The sequence below is a fragment of the Lonchura striata genome, chromosome 2, assembly GCF_050655825.1.
Source record: "Lonchura striata isolate lonStrDom1 chromosome 2, ASM5065582v1, whole genome shotgun sequence".
In the NCBI taxonomy this organism is placed as follows: Eukaryota; Metazoa; Chordata; class Aves; order Passeriformes; family Estrildidae; genus Lonchura; species Lonchura striata.
Genome location: NC_140704.1, coordinates 116,510,463 through 116,530,181, shown reverse-complemented (window position 1 = coordinate 116,530,181; position 19,719 = coordinate 116,510,463). Strand labels below are relative to the sequence as shown.

The 19,719-nt window shown below is 33.9% G+C and overlaps 1 protein-coding gene across 9 annotated transcripts in view; it reads right to left on the bottom strand.

The window, feature by feature from the left end:
- SNTG1 (syntrophin gamma 1) overlaps positions 1 to 19,719 on the bottom strand; it is a 314,313-nt gene that overhangs the window by 7,390 nt on the left and 287,204 nt on the right. For all 9 annotated transcript variants that reach the window (XR_014952899.1, XM_077783692.2, XM_085572105.1 and 6 more), the window contains one exon: positions 8,287 to 8,397. Coding sequence is in view for 8 of the 9 variants with exons in the window: in XM_077783692.2 (XP_077639818.1) it covers positions 8,287 to 8,397 (111 nt within the window). In the remaining variant the exon portion in view is untranslated. The remainder of the gene's footprint in view (positions 1 to 8,286; positions 8,398 to 19,719) is intronic.

The window sequence follows — 19,719 nt, the reverse complement described above, 5'->3', positions numbered from 1 at the left end:
TTATGTGATCAAGTTTTAGGTTATTTTCAGTATGTGTTTTTGAAGCTGGTATTTAATCAATAAATAGCTGTTGTATTGGAAAGCAATTACTGAGGTACTTCAATGCATACAAGTCTAGGGAAAGTAAGTACAGATTTTACATCTTTCTGCTTTGATTCACTGCCCATACAGATTTTTTCATTGAAACGTGAAGCCAGTAATTGCTATCTGTGGTTTATTCTTCTTGTCTTTCCAACCAGCATTGGTATTTCCAGGCTATATTTTTTGTTTAGAAGAATATTGAAAATGTTGTAAATTCAACAAAAATTGCTAAATCTCTCAAATGACATCAGCCTGCAATTTTCTGCTTCTTGAGACTTCCTGGAAGACATTGCTTCATGGAATACATGGAGATATTCACAAAGCCCTCATGGGTGAGGAACAACAGCACGAAACCAGACAGGTGCATGTGCAGTGTCCAGTGAAGTACTGAATGGGTGAAGCTTTGTTCAGGTCTCCTACAGCCTCAGCAGATGTCCTTCAGACATGCTCAGAAATTAACTGATAACATCCCATGAGATTCTTTAAACTCCCCTTTAATCTCAAAATAAAAGATAAAAATTATGCCAAGTTTCACAAACCTGCCAGCTGTGTCTATATAAAAAATAATCCGTTTAGAGACATTCTCAGTTTCAAACCCAGAGAGAAAGGCAATTTTATGACTATGTCAAAATGGATTTTTTTTTCCTGTCTCAAATTTTAAAATAAGAAAATTTATCATAAATAAAAAAAACAGTGGTCATTCAAAGATCAGGTAACAAGGAATTATGGAAGCTATTTCAGAATAACAACCATGGGCCATTGGAATTAAATTACTTTTCAGTTAACTTCATATTATTAATTAATTAATTAATTTACCTTTTTAGTACTATAAAAACACACCTGAAGCTTAAGATAAGGGAATAAATATTTAGTGGAACTGTGAAATATTTTTTAATATTTTTAATATCAATTGCATGTATTCTCTGTGGAAAGACTACAGTTCCCCCTATGTCTCAGCAATGCAACCATATTAAAACAAATGCTACAGTCTGAGAATTGTTCAAGTCAATTAGGCAACGCTACAAGCTAAACGTTGCTACTATCATAATTACAGCTACTGCACACTGAATTTTTACAGTGCATGAGTACAATTATTTCCAAGAGTTATCACAGCTTTCTGCAATAGTAACACATCAGGAGTATCCACTGCTCAATTGACCATCAAGGGAAATGGTGAGGCAACAGAACAGTCTCTGAAGGTCCCACTTGATAATTGTTATCAATAGTAGTGACACAAGATGGAAATTACCTTGACTGCAAAGAAGAGCACTGAGAAGTCATCAAAGGCTCGGTTATTATTTGCAATGAAACACTATTCCTATTTCAATGAAGAAATGCATTTTTAACTGGAAATTGAAGCAATATGAAGCACAGTAGGCTGACTGGTATGTGGCAAGTACATGTAGGTTTGATTAATGGCTGCAACTCAGTTCTCAGAAGCCTGATTGATGGGAACAGGACCTATCAGGAACATTTCTCAGGCAGATTAACCTAATCACAAGAAACCTTAACAAACAGATACACTCCATGTAGAGCTGCTGACAGACAAAACATGCCCTCACTTCTGCTGGGAACTTGCCCCTTTAGGTGTCTCCAGGTCAGCACTACTGCCAGCAGACACAGGAGAACTCACAGGCTTTTGTGCATCCCCAGCCACCCTGGCTGTTTTTGTACGCACTTTGTCCTCAGCCATACTTTTGTCTGAGTACACCTTCCTCTAGGCAGGGTAGTGTGTACTGCACAAATAGTCCAGATAAAGTTTCAAGTGAACAATCAGACAAATCCTAAAAAACCTGAAAAAATATGCAGTTAAGCCATTGAAGTTGATACCAGTAGGGAAATTCACATGCTCTGAATCCTCCAAAAAGCAAAGAAATCCTAATTTAAGCCACACCTACTTGTCCATGCACAAGTACACAATTTAATATTATTATAATTTCCAGACTGTTGCCTGTACACCTCACCTAAGACCCTACACTCCCAGGAATATCAGTGTACCCTCTGGTCTTTAAATTGTCTTTAAATTGTCTAAGATATCTCTTGATTAAACTGTTCCCACCCTACATTGCTGTCATTATACCAGCCACCTCCAGATTATTAATCTGAACATCTGCAGTTCCTGCTGAGGACAACGTAAGTGGACAAAAAGGCATGTGAGAAAGATTCAGTCATTGAAAATGTTAGAAGTATAATGGAATTCTAGTAGCTTTTCACAAAGGAAGTCTGGATTGAAAAGACAAAGAAAGGAAAAAGAGAGTTTTCCTAAAAGAAAAGAAACAAACTCCAGAAATATCTTATTGCATTGTATTATACGTGTATTACGTAGTATGATACAACTACGTAAATGACACATTTACAAAATCCAGTAATTGTATGTTTTGAAGTACCCATTACTATGGGTATTTCAAAACATATTTTAGAAAATTTTAAAAATGTGTTCCTTTTATCCATATATAAACAGATTATATGAGAAGGTATTTGTTAATCAGAAGTGGAGTTACATGTCTGTATTTGCATAGAATCTGATCTAAAATAGATATTAGACGAATAATCCATGCGTAAGACATGGGGAAACTAAAAATAAGTATGAACCACAGAAACCAACACAAATCAGAAATCTGAACTCTAAAATTCAGTAACTGCAACTGAGCAATCACTCTATAAAAATCTTAAGGCTGTATACTTATAACCCATTTAAAGCTGACACTCTAAATGTGAAGAGTACTGTGATGCTCACTGAAAAACCCTCAAGGCTAAGAAAAAGGATTAATTTAAAATTGCATGGAGAACAGCCTTGAAATGAACAGAAATGTCAGTTTGGAAAATGATGCAAGCACCCATCAAGTCACCTTGCAACAGTAGAAAGTGGGTATTTTGTTCACAGCAATGTGATCAGTAGTAATTAAGGGTATTTAGATTAGATTTCTTTACAAGATAATTTCAAGTATAAATTAATTGGCATTAATTAATACTAAGGTAGTATTAATTAATAATGAGGTTAATTTGAAATCCTTGAAGTTAAATTTCTCCCTTTGCTGATACCATATTTGTGCCTTCTTTGGCTTTCTGTATTCAAATAGATGAAGACAATGGACTGGACCTTCATCTTGATAAACTTGTTTTTGTACCCACTTCAGTTTTGTACTGCTTAGTTTAGGAGTTCAGCCCATCTGTGAACAAAAGCTCACCTGATGCAGCACACCAATGTGACTTTGCCTGAGTCTTTTTGAAAGAATTGTTGTACTGCAAGTTGCAGGAGGTTAAAGCACAGACTGAAGTGTAGCATTTGAGTCATACATGTTTTACCAAGCATACAGAGACCCTCAGTTCCCAGTTTGGTAAAAATTCAATAATGTAATTAGATGATTTTTATACACATCACTTACTCCAATGTTTGGAGGCATATGGTTATATCTTGGAACAGGAACTCTCCAAGATTTAAGGTACCCTTCTGTTTTGTCAGAAAAGTATAATACTTAGGTTAAATTGGAGATCACACCACTGAGTTTATTATAGTTCTTAGATTGTGTATCACCTCCAGAAGCTGCTGTGATACTACTGGGACACTAATGGATCATTAAACTATAGCTAAACTATGGGTAAATTGATAAGTAACTAGATTGGAAGGTCTAAAAGAATCCCTTTGAGACTTTACAGATGCAGAGAAAGCTTTGCCCTCCTGTGCTTATTTTTTTTAACCCAAGCCAAACAGCTCAGTAAGAACAAATACAGGGACATATTGGCTCCACATTCTGTCAAGGTGACAGCTCTATCTTGTGGCTCTCACTCATAAAAATTTTGTCTCACTGAACAAAATTGTGCAATATCTCCTGGTGAGTGACAGCTGGGAAATAACCTACCGATTGGAATGTCTAGGGGGTATCAGTGATTAATGCTGCCCTTAAGTGATTTTCTTGTCAGAAACTACTTAGACCTTGCCTTAGATACCTTTTTAGTAAGGTGTTTGCTTTCAGGCACCCTGCCATAGACCCACTGGTGTGACCTATGGTAATTATTGTTCAGATTTTTAGACTGGAACTGCTTAAATCCATGAGTATCTCTCTTATTCTATATTCTATATCTTTATTTTTATATATTATTATATATCTTTAAAATAACATAATTTCACTTAGAGAGAAGCCAAACAAATGCATGAGTACAATGTCTCTACAGAAAAAAAAAAAGACAGTATTTGAAATATTTGAATACATAAAATTATTTTAAAGCTGAAAAGAACCATACTGGGGAATAAGTTAAACTGTAACTAAATCCAGAGAACATGCTGTATTTCTCAAGGCATGCCATTTTGAATTTTTTAAGTCAGGCATGAAACACAATATAAAAAATGTTGACAGTGTCATAAAAATCTTAGCTATTCAGTGTCAGTGAAGGACTTTCTTTCACTTATGAATATAAACTCTGGTGGCAATTGTTTTTCCCAAAAACAAAAAACTAAAACAAACAAACAAAAACAAAACAAACAAACAAAAAAAAAACCCAAACAAACAAAAACCAAAAAACCCAAACAAACAAAAAACCAAAAAACCAAACAATCAAACAAAAAAAAAAAAAGGCAAAACAAACAAAAAAAGCTAACTGATGAATGTGGTGCTGGACTTTACTCCAAAATGCATTTTTCCTAGATTTTTCTAACATTAACATTGGTATTTCAGTATATTCCACCAGAATACAGAGAAGTTGGTATACAATTATGAAGCCTTTATGATAAAATTTAAAATGCTGCTGCATACTTATTTTTTTCCCAAGAAATGTATATCTACAAGTTGGAATACATTTCTAAAATAATTACAAATTTATCCAAGTTTGGATCAAAATTCAATAGATAAGCATTTTGACACTTGATTCTGCAGATAATGAAAAAGTGTTCTAAAGCTAAAGGGTATTATCACGCAGGTTCAACATGCCATAATCACACACATCTGGGAAAGCATGAGATACACAAAATGTTCTTCATTATAAATGAAGGAAGACAGGAAGAATTTGGATTTTGATAGCACATGCTTTCTGTGAAGCTACTACATAGAATCATTTAGGTTGAATAGGACATTTATTGAGTCCAATGGTTAATCCAGCACCACCAAGTCCACTACTAAACCATGTCCCCAACTGACACATCTACATATCTACACCATCCCTTTGGGGGTGGTGATTCCTCCACTTCTCTGAGCAGCCTCTTCCAATGATTGACAACCCTCCTGGTGAATATATTTTTCCTAGTATCGAACCTATACCTCCCCTAGTGCAACTTGAGGCCATTGCATCTTGTCCATTCACTTTTTAATTATGAGAACAGGCAGACCCCACCTGGCTACAATCTCCTTTTACGCAGTTGTAGAGAGCAATGAGATTCCTCCCTAGCTCCAGGCTAGACAACCCCAGCTCCATCAGTTGTTCCTCATCAAGCTTGTGTTCCAGACCCTTCCCCAGCTCTGTTGCTCTTTTCTGGACTCACTTCACCATCTTAATGTCTTTAGTGAATGGCCCAAAACTGAACACAGAATTTGCGATGTCTGGAAAGTTCCCTGCCATGCCCTGCTTCCAGATTGATATTTGGGAATAAGTAAGAAAAGAGCCCTAATACATTGGTACAATGGTTCCCCAACTTTTTTGTTTTATTCTCTTCTGAGTTCTCTTTTCACTACATTCTGATTATTCTTAATTTATTATAACATTGGGGAAAAAAGGAATAGAATCATAAGGAAAGTGTTACAGCAGTGGTTCTCTAGGCCAGCTGCCAAACAGGGCTGCATTTAACAGGTGATAATAACTGTGGCATGAATATTCATCAGAACTTTTAACAGATGTTTTACAAAATTTCCATCCTCTGATTTCAAATGAAGTTGCATACAGTATTCATGAAATCTGGCATTACAAATATTTCTAAAAATCTGATTAACATTTCTTAATGACTCAACAGTTCCACAAATAGCTATACTTCTGACTCAGGAATGTAAAGCAAGAAAATAGAGGCTAGACTGTGCCACCTCTCCTTATGATGAATAGTGCTTTGAATCTATGAAAGGTTTAAAGGATACAGAAGGAGGTTATCCACTAAATTGTAAGCCAACAACTTGAAAATATATGACCCAAGAACCTTCATATTCATTTTACAGACACATTTATCTACATTTCTTAGACTAAGCAACATACTTAATATGTAAACAAATTGGAATGGATAGAAGTTCTCATTATAAATGCCACAGTACAATCCAAAGAAAATATAACCTGACATCTTTGCATAGAGTTGGTATGCTTTGCTCACCAAAAAAATTAATTAAAATTAAGAAATTTTTATTGCAAAATCGAGTGATGTGAAAGATTAAATTTATAGTAAAGAGCAGCAACCAGGGAACAAGACAGCATATTAATCAGCATGCTAGCAGGTTTGTGTAATACTCTGGCTTCATAAGGTGGAACGTGCTATTTCTACCTAAATAAAAGTTTGGTAGAGTTTCCTAGAACTCAATTTGAGTTCAAATAACAATGCATACAATAAAGGCACCAGGATACGTCTAAGACTTGTCTATGTCCAGCATACTTATGTATCTCTAAGTGATTTATATGACAGATATAATTTAAAATATGAAAAAACCCTGTTGTTTTTTGGTTTTTTTTTTAACCTGTATTTTATTCTTTGGTTTTAGTTTTTAATGTAATTCAGTATTAAAAATACATTCTAGTTTTGCCATTAAAAAAAAAACCAAACAAAACAAAGCAAAACCAAAACCCCCAAAATTCCCAAACACCCTAAGAGTGTGCCATTCTTGGACTCCTATAAATTTTTGTTAGTGCTAAAATAATATGTTAATATTACAACAATAGCAGGCAGATATTAGAAAAATATCCTTCAGCTGTACATAATAGTAGGATAAAAGTTTACAATTACTTTCTTAAGAGAAAATCATCCTCATGTCATTAGGTTAAACTGTAATGTCTTATTACAGCTGAAAAAATATTCTGTACTACTAAAAATATCCCTGAAGAAAATCAGAAATAAGAAAGTATTTATATTTGAGATGTAGCAGAACAAGAAGGTATCAAAACCATGGTCTCCATATTTTATTGCTATTGATTTAATGGGAACTCTTACATACCTTTATTTTACTGAGTAAACCACTCAAAATCAAGTAAATAGGTGCTGGGTAGAAAATAATTAGCATGAAGCATAAAGAGACATGGAGGAAGATGTTTAATGTAGCTATTGGCATTTAAGCACATAACTATCCCAAAAATAATGCATTTTTTTCCTTTACATATTTTAGAATACTCTACATATAGACAATTTATAGACAATTTATTTAACCATATATGTCCCTTATAGACAATTTATAAGGGACATTATAAATTATCTATAAGGGACAACAATATGTCCCTTATAGGCAATTTATTTAACCATTTCCTTTTTGCTCATGGAATTGTTTTGTTATCACACAATATGGTCAGGAAAAACAATATAGTAAATCCTTTAAAAGGAAAGCTTAGACATTGACAAGAAAATAGTCTTTAGGTTTGCACTAAAATTTGGATTCTACTCAAAAAAGAACTTTGACCCAGACTTCAAGGCAGTTACAGCCATCACAGACCTTGGGAAGATCACTTCTCACAAACATTGGGACAGCAAATGCCCTCATTCTCAAAAAACATAAATTAAAGTAAACTTAAAGGCCTAACAGCTACTGTTTTAATGAATTAACTCTTGAATCAAAAGCACAACTGGAAAAACAACTCTTCTGAGTTTTCATTAGACACAGACACTTCAGTCTTGTTAGGAAACATATTGAATCTACACTTTTTTTTTTCTCTGAGAAATAAAACCAGATTTTCAACCTTTACTGAGTTTTGTTCTCAGGTTGACTTGGGGACATATTTTTCACCATTTCTGCATGATACAGTTATAGGGGCAAAAACAGGGTACCGATGCTCTCAGACAGCTTTATCACAATAATAAAGAGGAGAGTTGGAAAAAAAGCCTAAACCCATATATACCATACGTTTTAAATCTAATTACACCTTTCAAAAATTTTTTTAACTAGATAAAAAAAATAGATAAAGTTTAAATTTAATTGCTTTTCTTTGCATTTTTTGTCCATTAACTTAATATTTCCTGGTTACCATACTTTCTTATTCCCCTAGCTGCTTTGGAAATTGTATATTGACTTTATACAAACAATGTATTGTTTTTACCTTTGCTTCGATTTGTTTAGTATCTTGGTTTTGGAACAAAAATTTTATTTTGCTCTTTCCATCATCTGAAGAACCTTTGAGCTGGGAAAACTTGTACCTCCAAAGCACAGCCTAAAGGGAAAAGAAAAACAAACAAAATATAAAATATCATACACAAGTCAATGCAGTTATCATGAAAATTGTATTAGAAATGGCTGATCTCCTTCCAAGGAATGTTTTAACACATCCATGGTACATAATTAAATAAAGCAAGTGTTCTGTGGTCAGATGTTCCTTTAGTCATATAGATATGTTATACTTTGGCAGTGCTTGAATAACACCTGTCAGACTACATTTGTGAAATTTACCCTGAAATTCCTTTATCTATATTTAATATTTAAACAAAAAAGAAGGATTTTTTCCACTGATGATCAATGGCTTCCCTACTCTATCTGACGTATTGATCTGACATACGAGCCCCCTCCTTCCATACTGAAAAAATCTAGTATTAACATAAAGGGTATATCATAGTAAAAACAAATATATATTTTAAAGGATAAAATAATAAAAAAAAAATTGTAAGGAGAATATATTTTGAGTTTATTTATGAGAGCTCTAGTAAGGAATTTGAGTAACTCATTAATTCTAACTGTATCTGTGGCCTTTCAAGTAATTATATTATGAACTGCATTGTGTCTTGTTGAAAAAGACATAATGCTTTATAAAATAAATATACAATTAATAAAATTTACAGATGTCTATAAAAACATATTTTAAAAATTATATCTAGTGCGGATTTATGAATAAAAAAATAATTTTAAACTACTTTGTTTAAAAATGGAAAAGAGCTATTTTTTGTTGTCTTTTCAACCTCATTTAAAGATATTCCCCACCATCCAGATATTTTGGATTGTTAAAATATTTCATTGTGATTCCAATAGTATTTCACATAATTAGGACTTCAACATCACTTACATTGTGCTACTACTTTGATGAACATTGATTTCACAGGCATTATAAACTCTTTTGTCTAAAGGTTTATAAATTTTTTCCTCTCAGTGGTATAGGAGGGCCCTTAGTCTTTATCTATGAATGATTTACTATCTACTGGGAATTAAACAGATTATGGGGGAGGTCAAATTTTTAACTGCCTTAAATCTATGCAGGCCCTTCTGCTTCGGGATGTGTTGGTCTCTTTATGACTGGCAAAAAAATCTTTACCCTGCACCAAACTGAATAAACTTTGTTGTGTTTGTCTTAGCAACCTGATGAGAAAAGAAATCACAAGGAGAGCATCTTAACTGTGCACTATACACAAAGCAAGAGCTAGAATTTTTCTCCAAAATTGTCTCTATGCAGTTGCCCCTTTAAAATAAAAAAAAAGAACCCTTGTCTCAGCACAACTTTCATTCTCTGCTTGTATGTGACAGGTGAGCTCCCATCTGCCACAAACACTGTTAAGGACATTATGTTTCACATAAAATACAGGATTTTGACAGTTTATGTGAAAATATATCCTATTTGTTTCAAATGTTTTCCTCCTGAGCCCACCTATCTGTGCTACAGAAAATAGAATAGCTTCCCTCATTTCTATGTGTTTGAAATTCTTTTGACATTGTTTGATCAAAGATGTTTATTTATATTGTACAAATAGTGAGGTAAAAACAAAAGTAAGCAAAACAATCCAGTGTATAATATCATTCATATATGTGGCTATATCTTTTTTTTTACAGATCTATGAAATCTTGCCAGAAGAACAAGACCATTGCCTTTCTGCAGGGACAGCAAATCTACTTAAGTATGTCATTTCCTGGATGAGAAATATAAAGGGCACTGATTGTCTCTTTATCTCAGGAGAAAACAATCAAAGCAATGAGCTATCATCTTTCTCTTCTCTGATGATATATGGAGAGGACAGGAGAGAGATGCAGCATTAAAAAGGACCCTTAGATGTTCAGGCAAAATCCCAGGGTACCTGGCCTTATTCCCAGTCAGATTAAGTCTGAATGAAGATGAAGGATGCATAGAACTGAGGTACTTTGACATTTCCATGCTTTGCCATGCACTTCATTCCCATTCAGAGGAAAGAGAATGACTGTCACACCAAACCACAGGCACGACTCAGGAACACACTTCAATTTATGCATAACATTGGTTTTGGAGACTCCTTCTTACTGCAAACACTGCAAAATCAGGTCTATAGTGTAGAGAGTACTAATCCCAACAAAACTGCACTTCAACATCAAGATATTAAAATAAGCTCCTAGAACTGACAGTCTTTGCAGAGGCAATTAAATACTCTTCATCTGAAGTTTAAGGAGTAGAAATGCTATTGACAATGTGTTAAATGATTCCCACATGAAGGAATTATTTGCTCCTTTTGGGTGATCTTCAACAAATTGCACACGCTTTCCCTCAAAGTTGGCCACATGAGGGATCGGTCATTTGCAAAAATAGAACAGGGAAATGTTGTGAGCTTTAAGTCACTAAGTTGTGAATACAAAGTATTTCAAGCTAATCACCCTGGCTACTCTTTTTTTTTCTACAGAATCTCTAAATAAAAAATCCTACATCCTGGTTTAAAATGGCAAGAACTCGTTCACTATGGTAGAGTTTGGATGTGTGTTTGCTACACTATGCTATACTACATTGAAAGCATAACAGATAGCTTAAACCACTTAAAGTAGAAGTTCAAATTCTAGATAGCAAAAGTTGAGAAAATTAGTTAATTAAATGCCCAGTAAAACTCATTTAAATCCTTTCTCCTGCCAAAGAGGCTGAAGTGCTGCCCTGTGTAGCCAGAACTGCACATTTTGTATGTGTAGCACATCTATAAGGGATACAGAATGATGTGACTGCAGTCACATTGCTTAAAATAAAGTATCTTGAGGATCACTGGATTAATTTCTCTGGTGGCATATGATCTGAGTGTGGTTCTTTCCTTTTTTTCATTTTCATTGCTGCAAAATGCATAAGCAGTGAACAGGGACCAGACCTATCCTTTTTCCAATAACTACTTTATAGTGCCACAGTAAGAAAGGATAGAGAGACCACACCCACTCACCTTCACACAGATGTGCAGCTACAGCAGGGACATTAACACATGAGAGAGAGTTTCATGTGTTATCTTTCATTATCCTATGGGCTGATTTCAGTGTTACAGGGTTCACTGTGATTACTCTTCCAAATTCTATTTTCAAAGGCTAATTCTTCTACTCAGGTATAGTTATCCTTGGGAATACTGATCTACACCACTGTCACAGTCATTTTTTTTTAATGTTTTTGAATATCAGAGTTCCTCGGAACCATTTGCTGGATGTTTGCCTCAGAAAGTTAACATAGTCTGTAATAATTTTGTACAAATATATTTATGTACACATATTGACTTTTAACCAATAAGTACATTTGTAAAACATGCTGGCTTTTTTGAAAATTTGAAAAAATACCTAAATGTGTGTCACTTAAAATATTTCTAAATCAGTTTTCAAGAATTATGCAAAACAAGCAGAAGTACTTACTGTTTTGAAGGTGTAGTGTTACTGAGCTCAACTCTCATAGGGCTACTTTTATCTGACAAAACCAGACTGCTCTCTTCAAGTACTTGCCTCAATAACTGTGCATAACCTGCATCACTGACAATATTTTACAGGTCTATATACAGCATTTATAGGAAACAATAAATTTTTGTTTGCCCTAAAATAGATTTGACAGGTGGGTCAGGTGCCAATTCCTTTGAAAGCACAAATTGCAACTGAATTAAAAAAGATTCTCTTGTAGACAGTGGCATCAGCTACTCTTGAGGATCCTGACACACCTTTCAAGTCATGGCACACAACATTGTGATGCCTTGAAGGAAGATGAAGAGGAGAACTCAGGATGCACTATTTATTGCTCCTCAATGAATCAGAGAAAAGTGAATTTAATGAGTAGAGGTAGAATTTAGGAACAACAGCAAACAGTCCAATTCAGCAAGTGGGGACCAAGGCACACACTGAAAGTACCACCAGGGCCACAATTTGCACACTCCCAGTGTGGCCACAAAATATCTGACATAATTAATCCATGTCTTGAAAAATGTACTCTAAGAAAACAATCTCTTTGAACAAATACAGTATATATCATGCATAAAATTGAACACAACCGATATGATATAAATCCTTTTCCCAATTATTATTCATATATTGCTTAGGCTGCTTTCTGTATTTTACACCATTTAATAAAATTACCTTCAAAGAATACCAGAATGCAATGCAAACAAATAAACTGCAGACAAGCTGGCAGATTAGATTTAAGACTCCTCTTGAGATGTTATTAAATTATTGTAATAACAAATTGTCAAAAAACAAAATCCTGCATTCACTGAATTAGTAGGATTTCTTTTCCTATGATGTATCTGGGACCAAGATTCTTCACCAATACTTTTTAATGAGAAATATTTTATTTATAAGTAATCATCTAGGACTCATTTGCAAACAAATTACTGCCTATTATCTTTCACTAGTGTTATTCTGCTATAATTAAAAAGGATGGTCTATGCCTGTGTATTTTTATTTTATAGTTGGTACATAAATGCAATATATAAATGACACATGGAAGAAAACTATTGACTTATATACCTGTAATACAGTCACACAAATTAAGAAATTATATTGTTTCTATTTTTAGCAATAATGCTAGATCTAGAACACATAGTCTTAAACCCACCTTAGAAAATACTTTCACATCCATATTATATGTCAGTTTGCTACTTATTCCTGGAATCTTGGACTGATCCACATACAATTTATGTTAGATGACATCAAACAAAATTACTTTCCATCTAGGTAATGACAACAGAAATATGGAAATGCATCATAACTGTAACAGTCTTTGTTTGGGCTATGACTAGGAATATTCATTAGAGTTTTTGTTTGATTTTGGGTCAAGGAGATTGTGCTAATCCTAAATAGAGACCAGAGTATCAAACAAATACAGAATGAATAGGTGACTATGTTTTTAATTACCATGCTCTATGGAATATGCATAGAAATGTGAATGCCTGACTAGTCCATGGATCTGGAATAGATATATAATTTAGGATACAGAGGGCACTAAGCAGTGCAGCTAGGAAAGAAAATGTGTATTTTATCAACATAAGAATCGCTGACAAGAACAGATTTAATGTTTCCTTTGGATTCAGTGATGAACTATCTTTAATTTATTATTTAACAGTTTTGTCTCTTCTGTGTCAAATTATCCACTGTGGATCAACTTTCTTCTTGCACAAAGACTACACCTAAAAAACTTGAGCAATAGTGTTTGCACCACATACTACAATGGCATCATTTCACCTGCCAGTGAACCCACATGAGGAGCAGCTGAGACCACTTGGAGAAGAGAAAACTAAGGGAAGACCTCATCATAGTCTTCAACTTCCTTGTGAAGGAAAGAGGAGGGGCAGACTCTGATCTCTGTGGTGACCAGGGATAGGGCCTGAGGGAATGGCCTAAAGTTGTGTCAAGGGAGGTCTAGACTGGACATTAGAAAAAGGTTCTTCACCCAGAGGGTGGTACTGGAACAGGCTCCCCAGGGAAGTGGTCAGAGCACCAAGCCTGAGAGAGCTCAAGTTGTGCAGTGCTCTCAGGCACAGGGTGTGATTCTTGGGGCTGTTCCGTCCAGCACTAGATGCTGGACTTTGATTCTTATGTGTCCCTTCCAACTCAGGATATCCTATGATTTTATGAAGTGCATCTTCATAAAATGCATCTTCAAAAAATGCATACAAACATTATCTATGGAAATCATAAACATAATGCCATTTCATTGGCATGAATCATGCAGGTTTTATTATATAATAGCAAAAGAAGTTTTGCCTTCAGTAGCACGCTTGGAAAAAACCTAAGTGTGTCAGTGTTTTATATTGATTAGACAGCTACATCCCAGATCACCTTTATTAAGGAAAGGATGTCAGAGGTCACTTTCAAGTTCTAGTTTCATCAAATTCCTTTGTTATCTTTTCCATCACACCTTCAAAAATCAAAAAATAGACTCTTTCCAACACTTCCTGCTTTTTTCTTGATACTCTGTTTCGATTATTCTTCCTTTTAAATTTTTAAAGCAATTATTTGATGTGTGATATATGTTACAGAATTATGCTAAACTTCAAGCTAATGCTGTTTGTCATCTAACTAAAATACATGATATCCTCAAGTCAAACTAAATCAAGAGCTTAAGCCTTCCAAGTCCTTGATTCTAAGAAGAAAAGTAATTGAGTCTTCAGGCACCTAGGATACACCTTAATTTGTCTGTTTGTCTCATAGCTAATTGAGAAAGATTTCATTTTTGCCAAGTGACACTTTGTCCAGAGTAATAGCAGCAGTAGGGAACTGAGTAGGATTAAGATCTTGTTCATGCTCAGTTCTACTGTGTTACTGATCTCTGGAGAGTGTCTTACTACAAAAGAATTATGGTCTAAGGCAATTTCCTTTGTCAGCTGCTGCAGCTTTATAACTGTAAAGGGAAAGACAGGGGAGGACACAGAGGATAAAGAACAAAAATGAGACAAAGGAAAAAAGCATGAAAGTCGGCCCTTATAAAATAACTGTTCTTGTCCATTACTGAGATTACATAAAATGCTAAAAGACTACAGTGTATTTGCTTGGTGCGGATGGACAACCTACCAACATTTGTTTCGAGCCACAGAACATAAAACTGTATGAAGCAAGCTGATGGCTTATATTAAAGTTATAGTAGCTATTTCTTCGACATTTAAACTTTGAAGCATGGAATAAATAATTTTTCACAAGAGCTACATCATTAAATCTCCATCTTCCAGTGAGCCTGGTTTTTTTCTGCCTTCTCTACTACTGAAATTTGAATATCAAGAAGGTTTTTATCTGCTGTTTTATTTCAATATGCTGTATATGTATTAGTTGAATGAAGAAACAGACAAGGTATGTATCCCTAGAAAACATGGGAGATTGGCCATAAAGAAATTAACAGAAATACTGATCTGTGTGATTTAGCGGTCTTTTGGTATGGAAACCAAATTAAAGATATTTGCAATGCTATTTATTGTTCATGGTACACTCTTTTTTGGTGAAAGTTTCTGCAAGAGAACACAGGACAGGTACACTTAGATTTGTTGATAGGTACCTTGTGGGCCATTATGGAGCCTTTTCTTACTTTGTTATAGCACCAACATGTAATTCAGCAGCACTTTAATTTATTTTCAATCCTACAAGGGATACTTTTCTTTCTCTTCTGACAAATACATATTTTTGATTGCTGTTTCAATGAGCAGTAAATATGATGGACTACAGACAGAACTTTGCTCAGATAGGTATATGGTAATGTATATTCACACAAACACATACATATATTATCAGTAGAATTGATGATGCAAATAGGCACATTGTAGAAATCAATTTAAATGAATATGTCAGTAAACTAGAAATATATCTAATATACATATTTCCATGTATATTCCCCCATACATTTTTTATGGAAACACATTAAGAATCATTTACTGAATGGCACTTGAATAAGTCGTTTTATACATTGGATCACTTTCAGAATAGTAGTTAGATTAACTTCTGTCCATGTCTTGTTATTCTGTTTAATCTATCAGCCTCCATACTTAATTCTTAAGGTGGCTATTGCATCTGCAAATCTTATTTACAAGTGTTCATCATAGTATCTATGTATGTCCATACCTAACAGAAATTGCCCACAAGAGAGTTACATTTGTTCATTAAAACATTGATGTCTATATATTAGCTAATGTTAGACAAATTTAGGATGAGTGCTGGGATGTAGTCGGGCAGGACTTGAGAAAATTGTTTTCTCCAGTAAACATTGATATACAATACTGCAAAAATGACCTAGGATAAAATTTGGTATAAAACTTCCAAAAATTTCCACAGAACATTTTCCATCTTTTTAGAATTTTCATATTTTAAAACCAAATAAACAAAACATTTAGTATATGGAACATCTCTAGTGAAAACTTCTTTCTGGAGTAGATGCTGTATACTAAGGCACCTTGTAGTGCAAGGAGTAACTAAACAGAATCTGGAAAATGTGATTAAGGCAGAAAAGAAAATAAAATATCTAGAAGGTATTCACAAAGATTAACTAAATTCACTTTTCACAGAATAATAGCAGTGAAGAAAAAGGGAAGTTCAGTGGGTGGATTATATTTGACATTCTGTATTTCAAATAAAACAAATAAAAATGGTTAATGCTGAAGAAGTCCCCAGTGAAAGAGATGCTTTAAGGAAACTCCCTATTGATTAGAATTACATTTCTGTGTATGCAAACACAGAAGGTAGGTGGCTTTTTGACTCCAGGTTTATAACTACAACAAATGAAAGAACACATCACGAAAATAATCATAATCAAACACATGCCAGTGTTGGCTTGGGTTATGTGTTACAGTTTGCTTTCAAACCATACCTTGTTAATAAAATATGACATCTTGCACTAGAGTTTTATCTCTGAAAAGTACTACAGAAGAACAAGGGCATAAATATACTCATCATTACTTTTTAAGGTGCAAGGAGAAAAATCACTTTGTGGCCAAAATTCTATTTAGTAGATTTTTTACCTCAATTGAGAACTAATTTTCTGAAATGCTGACATAATCAGATTTAACCAGGTAGTCTTAAAAGCTGTTCATTCTCCTTTCAGTAAAATTATAATGGCTTGTTATAAAGTATCATAACAAAATACTCCAAATGACAAACTACTATTGACCCTATGAGTTATCAGTCAGAAAATGAATAAGAGAAAGCAGAGAATATGTGGCAGAAACAGCTATGATTTATGCCAGTGCTGTTATAATCATATCACAGTACAAATTTTTTATGAATAACTCAGTTTAATACTTTGTGTACTCATATTTATCATAGGTCTGTGCAGACACAGAAACAATGTTTTTATCTAATTATGATGTTTGACTTGAAATACATTTAGCACAGATGACAGTTTTTAACCACTAATTTCAATTTACATAGTTAAATATTATTTAAGGATTAAATGACAGCAAAGCAGGAAACAAGCCTACACAGGGTTGTAAGGTTTTTCTGGAAATCATAAATATAATCAGAGTCATTACCCCCTATACACTTGTTCATGAAGACTGGGGGGGAGTTTGGTGTGGTTGGGGTTTATAAAATTGTGAAATTTTAACTGCAATTTGTCAGGGCATGCTGGACATAATTTATTCACTTACTTGAAATGTGAGGGAAGAAAGAATTTAAATATTGTTGCACTGCTTCAATAAATGGAACATTTGAATATCTGAATAACTGTTAAAATAATGAGTTAAAGAACTTGGCTTCCTTAATTTTAGTTTATTAGTAATTATGCACTTATAAAGACAATTCACAGTCAATTCATTAGTAATTAAGAAAGAGAATTTAAAATACCATGAGCACAGTGTTAAGTATAAGATTGGCATTGTCTGAAGATTTACTGATGGTACCATTGCAACAAAATATTAGACAGGACTTCTTAGAAACTATTTTGTTTCCAAAACATGAAAATGTTATAAATAAATAAGATTTTTACAAATCAGCAGATTTCTCCTCCAGGTACTTGTTAAGACTTTCTGTGAATTTATTAAAATATCTTTTATCTGCAGGGTTATTCTCTGAGTTATCTTGAGAGAAATACAGAATGAACAGTTAAAACTGACACTGAAGTCTGAAGTCTATGAAATACGGCTTTAAGTTAATCTTTACCCAAAAAGGAGTGATTGAATTTGGTATGATCAGCAGCAAAATAACAGAAGAGAATGTGTACAGGAGGAGGATCACTAAAATGATCAGGGGGTTGGAGCATCTCTGTCATGAAAGCACGCTGAAAGAGTGGGGGCTGTTGAACCTGGAGAAGAGAAGGCTCCAGGGAGATCTTATTGCTGCTTTTCAGTACTTAAAGGAGGCTTATTTATATAAACATGGAGAAAGAGCTTCTACCAAGGCCTACAGTGACAGGACAAGGGACAATATTTTTAAAGTAGAAGAAGGTAGAGTTCAGATTGTACAGAAGAAAAAAATCTTATATGATCAGGGTGGTAAGACAGTGGAATGGAGTGCCCCATGGAGCTGTAGGTACCCTGTGATTGGAACTGAAAAGATAGTTGTTTGTATTGATTTTTCAAGTACAAATTGCAAGAAAATCCTAGAATTTATAAAGAATTATATGTAGATATCGTTTTCATGAATGGTATGTCATTTTAAATACTGTTTTTGTCTTTAATATTGTGTATGTTAATTTACAGGACACTTGCTAGGACTTTTGTATACCCTTAATTTAGAAATGTTAATGCAAATGTAAATACTACTAAGATATGAATGATATAATTAAAATTTTATTTGCATTTTCCTTGTCCTGAAAAGTAGTTTCCATTTTTCATTGTTTTTTCACTTTGTTTTTTTGGAAAACAAATTTCACTTCATATGAACTTCATAAGGCAGAAAATAACATTTTTAGCTTAAGTGACTATACAGGTCTAGTTTGCATTTCAGATATATATGAGATTAGCAATATTGTTGAAGAACATTGCCAGCATAGACACAATTTACATTTGTCATCATCAAAATAATATCTGAATACATTTTTGGCTAAGAGCACTACAATCTTCATCCTTCCATAAACTGATGGAGACTGGGTAATGTTTTCCCTATTTGAGAACCCACTAAAACGTGGTTGACACACTTAAATTTCAGACATTTCACCTTATGGCTTATTTGACAATTTTAATTGCAACAGTCACTTGGCAACAGATTATGTTGCTTTCTATTGTATTGTTTCTTTTCTAATGCAATTGCCATCCTTATCTCACACTGCCTAATGCCTTATTGCCTAACAAAACAATGTCCTTTTTTTTATTCATGGTGTAATGCTTTATTCTAACATACAATATCGTACATATAATACAAGAAGTAATGGGTTCAAAATGAAAAGGTACATTTAGTTTAGATATACAAAAGAAATTCTTTACTATATATATATATATATATATATATAGGAGGGTGGTTTACTGAGCTACTGCATTTTAATTCTGTTGTACTGATATTTTAGTGTTATACCTTCTAAACTGATGTCATGTTTCATTGATGAATTTTACAAGACTATTTCCGTAACAAAAAGAAGGTTATATAAATGTTTGAATTTAAAATACATCACTTTATGCAAACAAACAGAATGGAGTGGGAAGAATAAAACGGCTTGGGTTAGTGTAATAATGAGGTGGGAAGGATTGACTTAAGATAGAGCATAGGAACAAATTCTGGAGTCAAAAGGGCATTTTCAGCAATTGGTGGTGGCAATGTTGCAGCATCTCAAAGAAAAATAGGTACTGAAGAGAAGGAGAACTCAGAAGAAAGATTTCACCTTTTCACTCAGAAGAAAGATTTTACCATTAACAGCAGTGTCAAATAGTAGCAGTAAAGCCTGAACACATTTTAG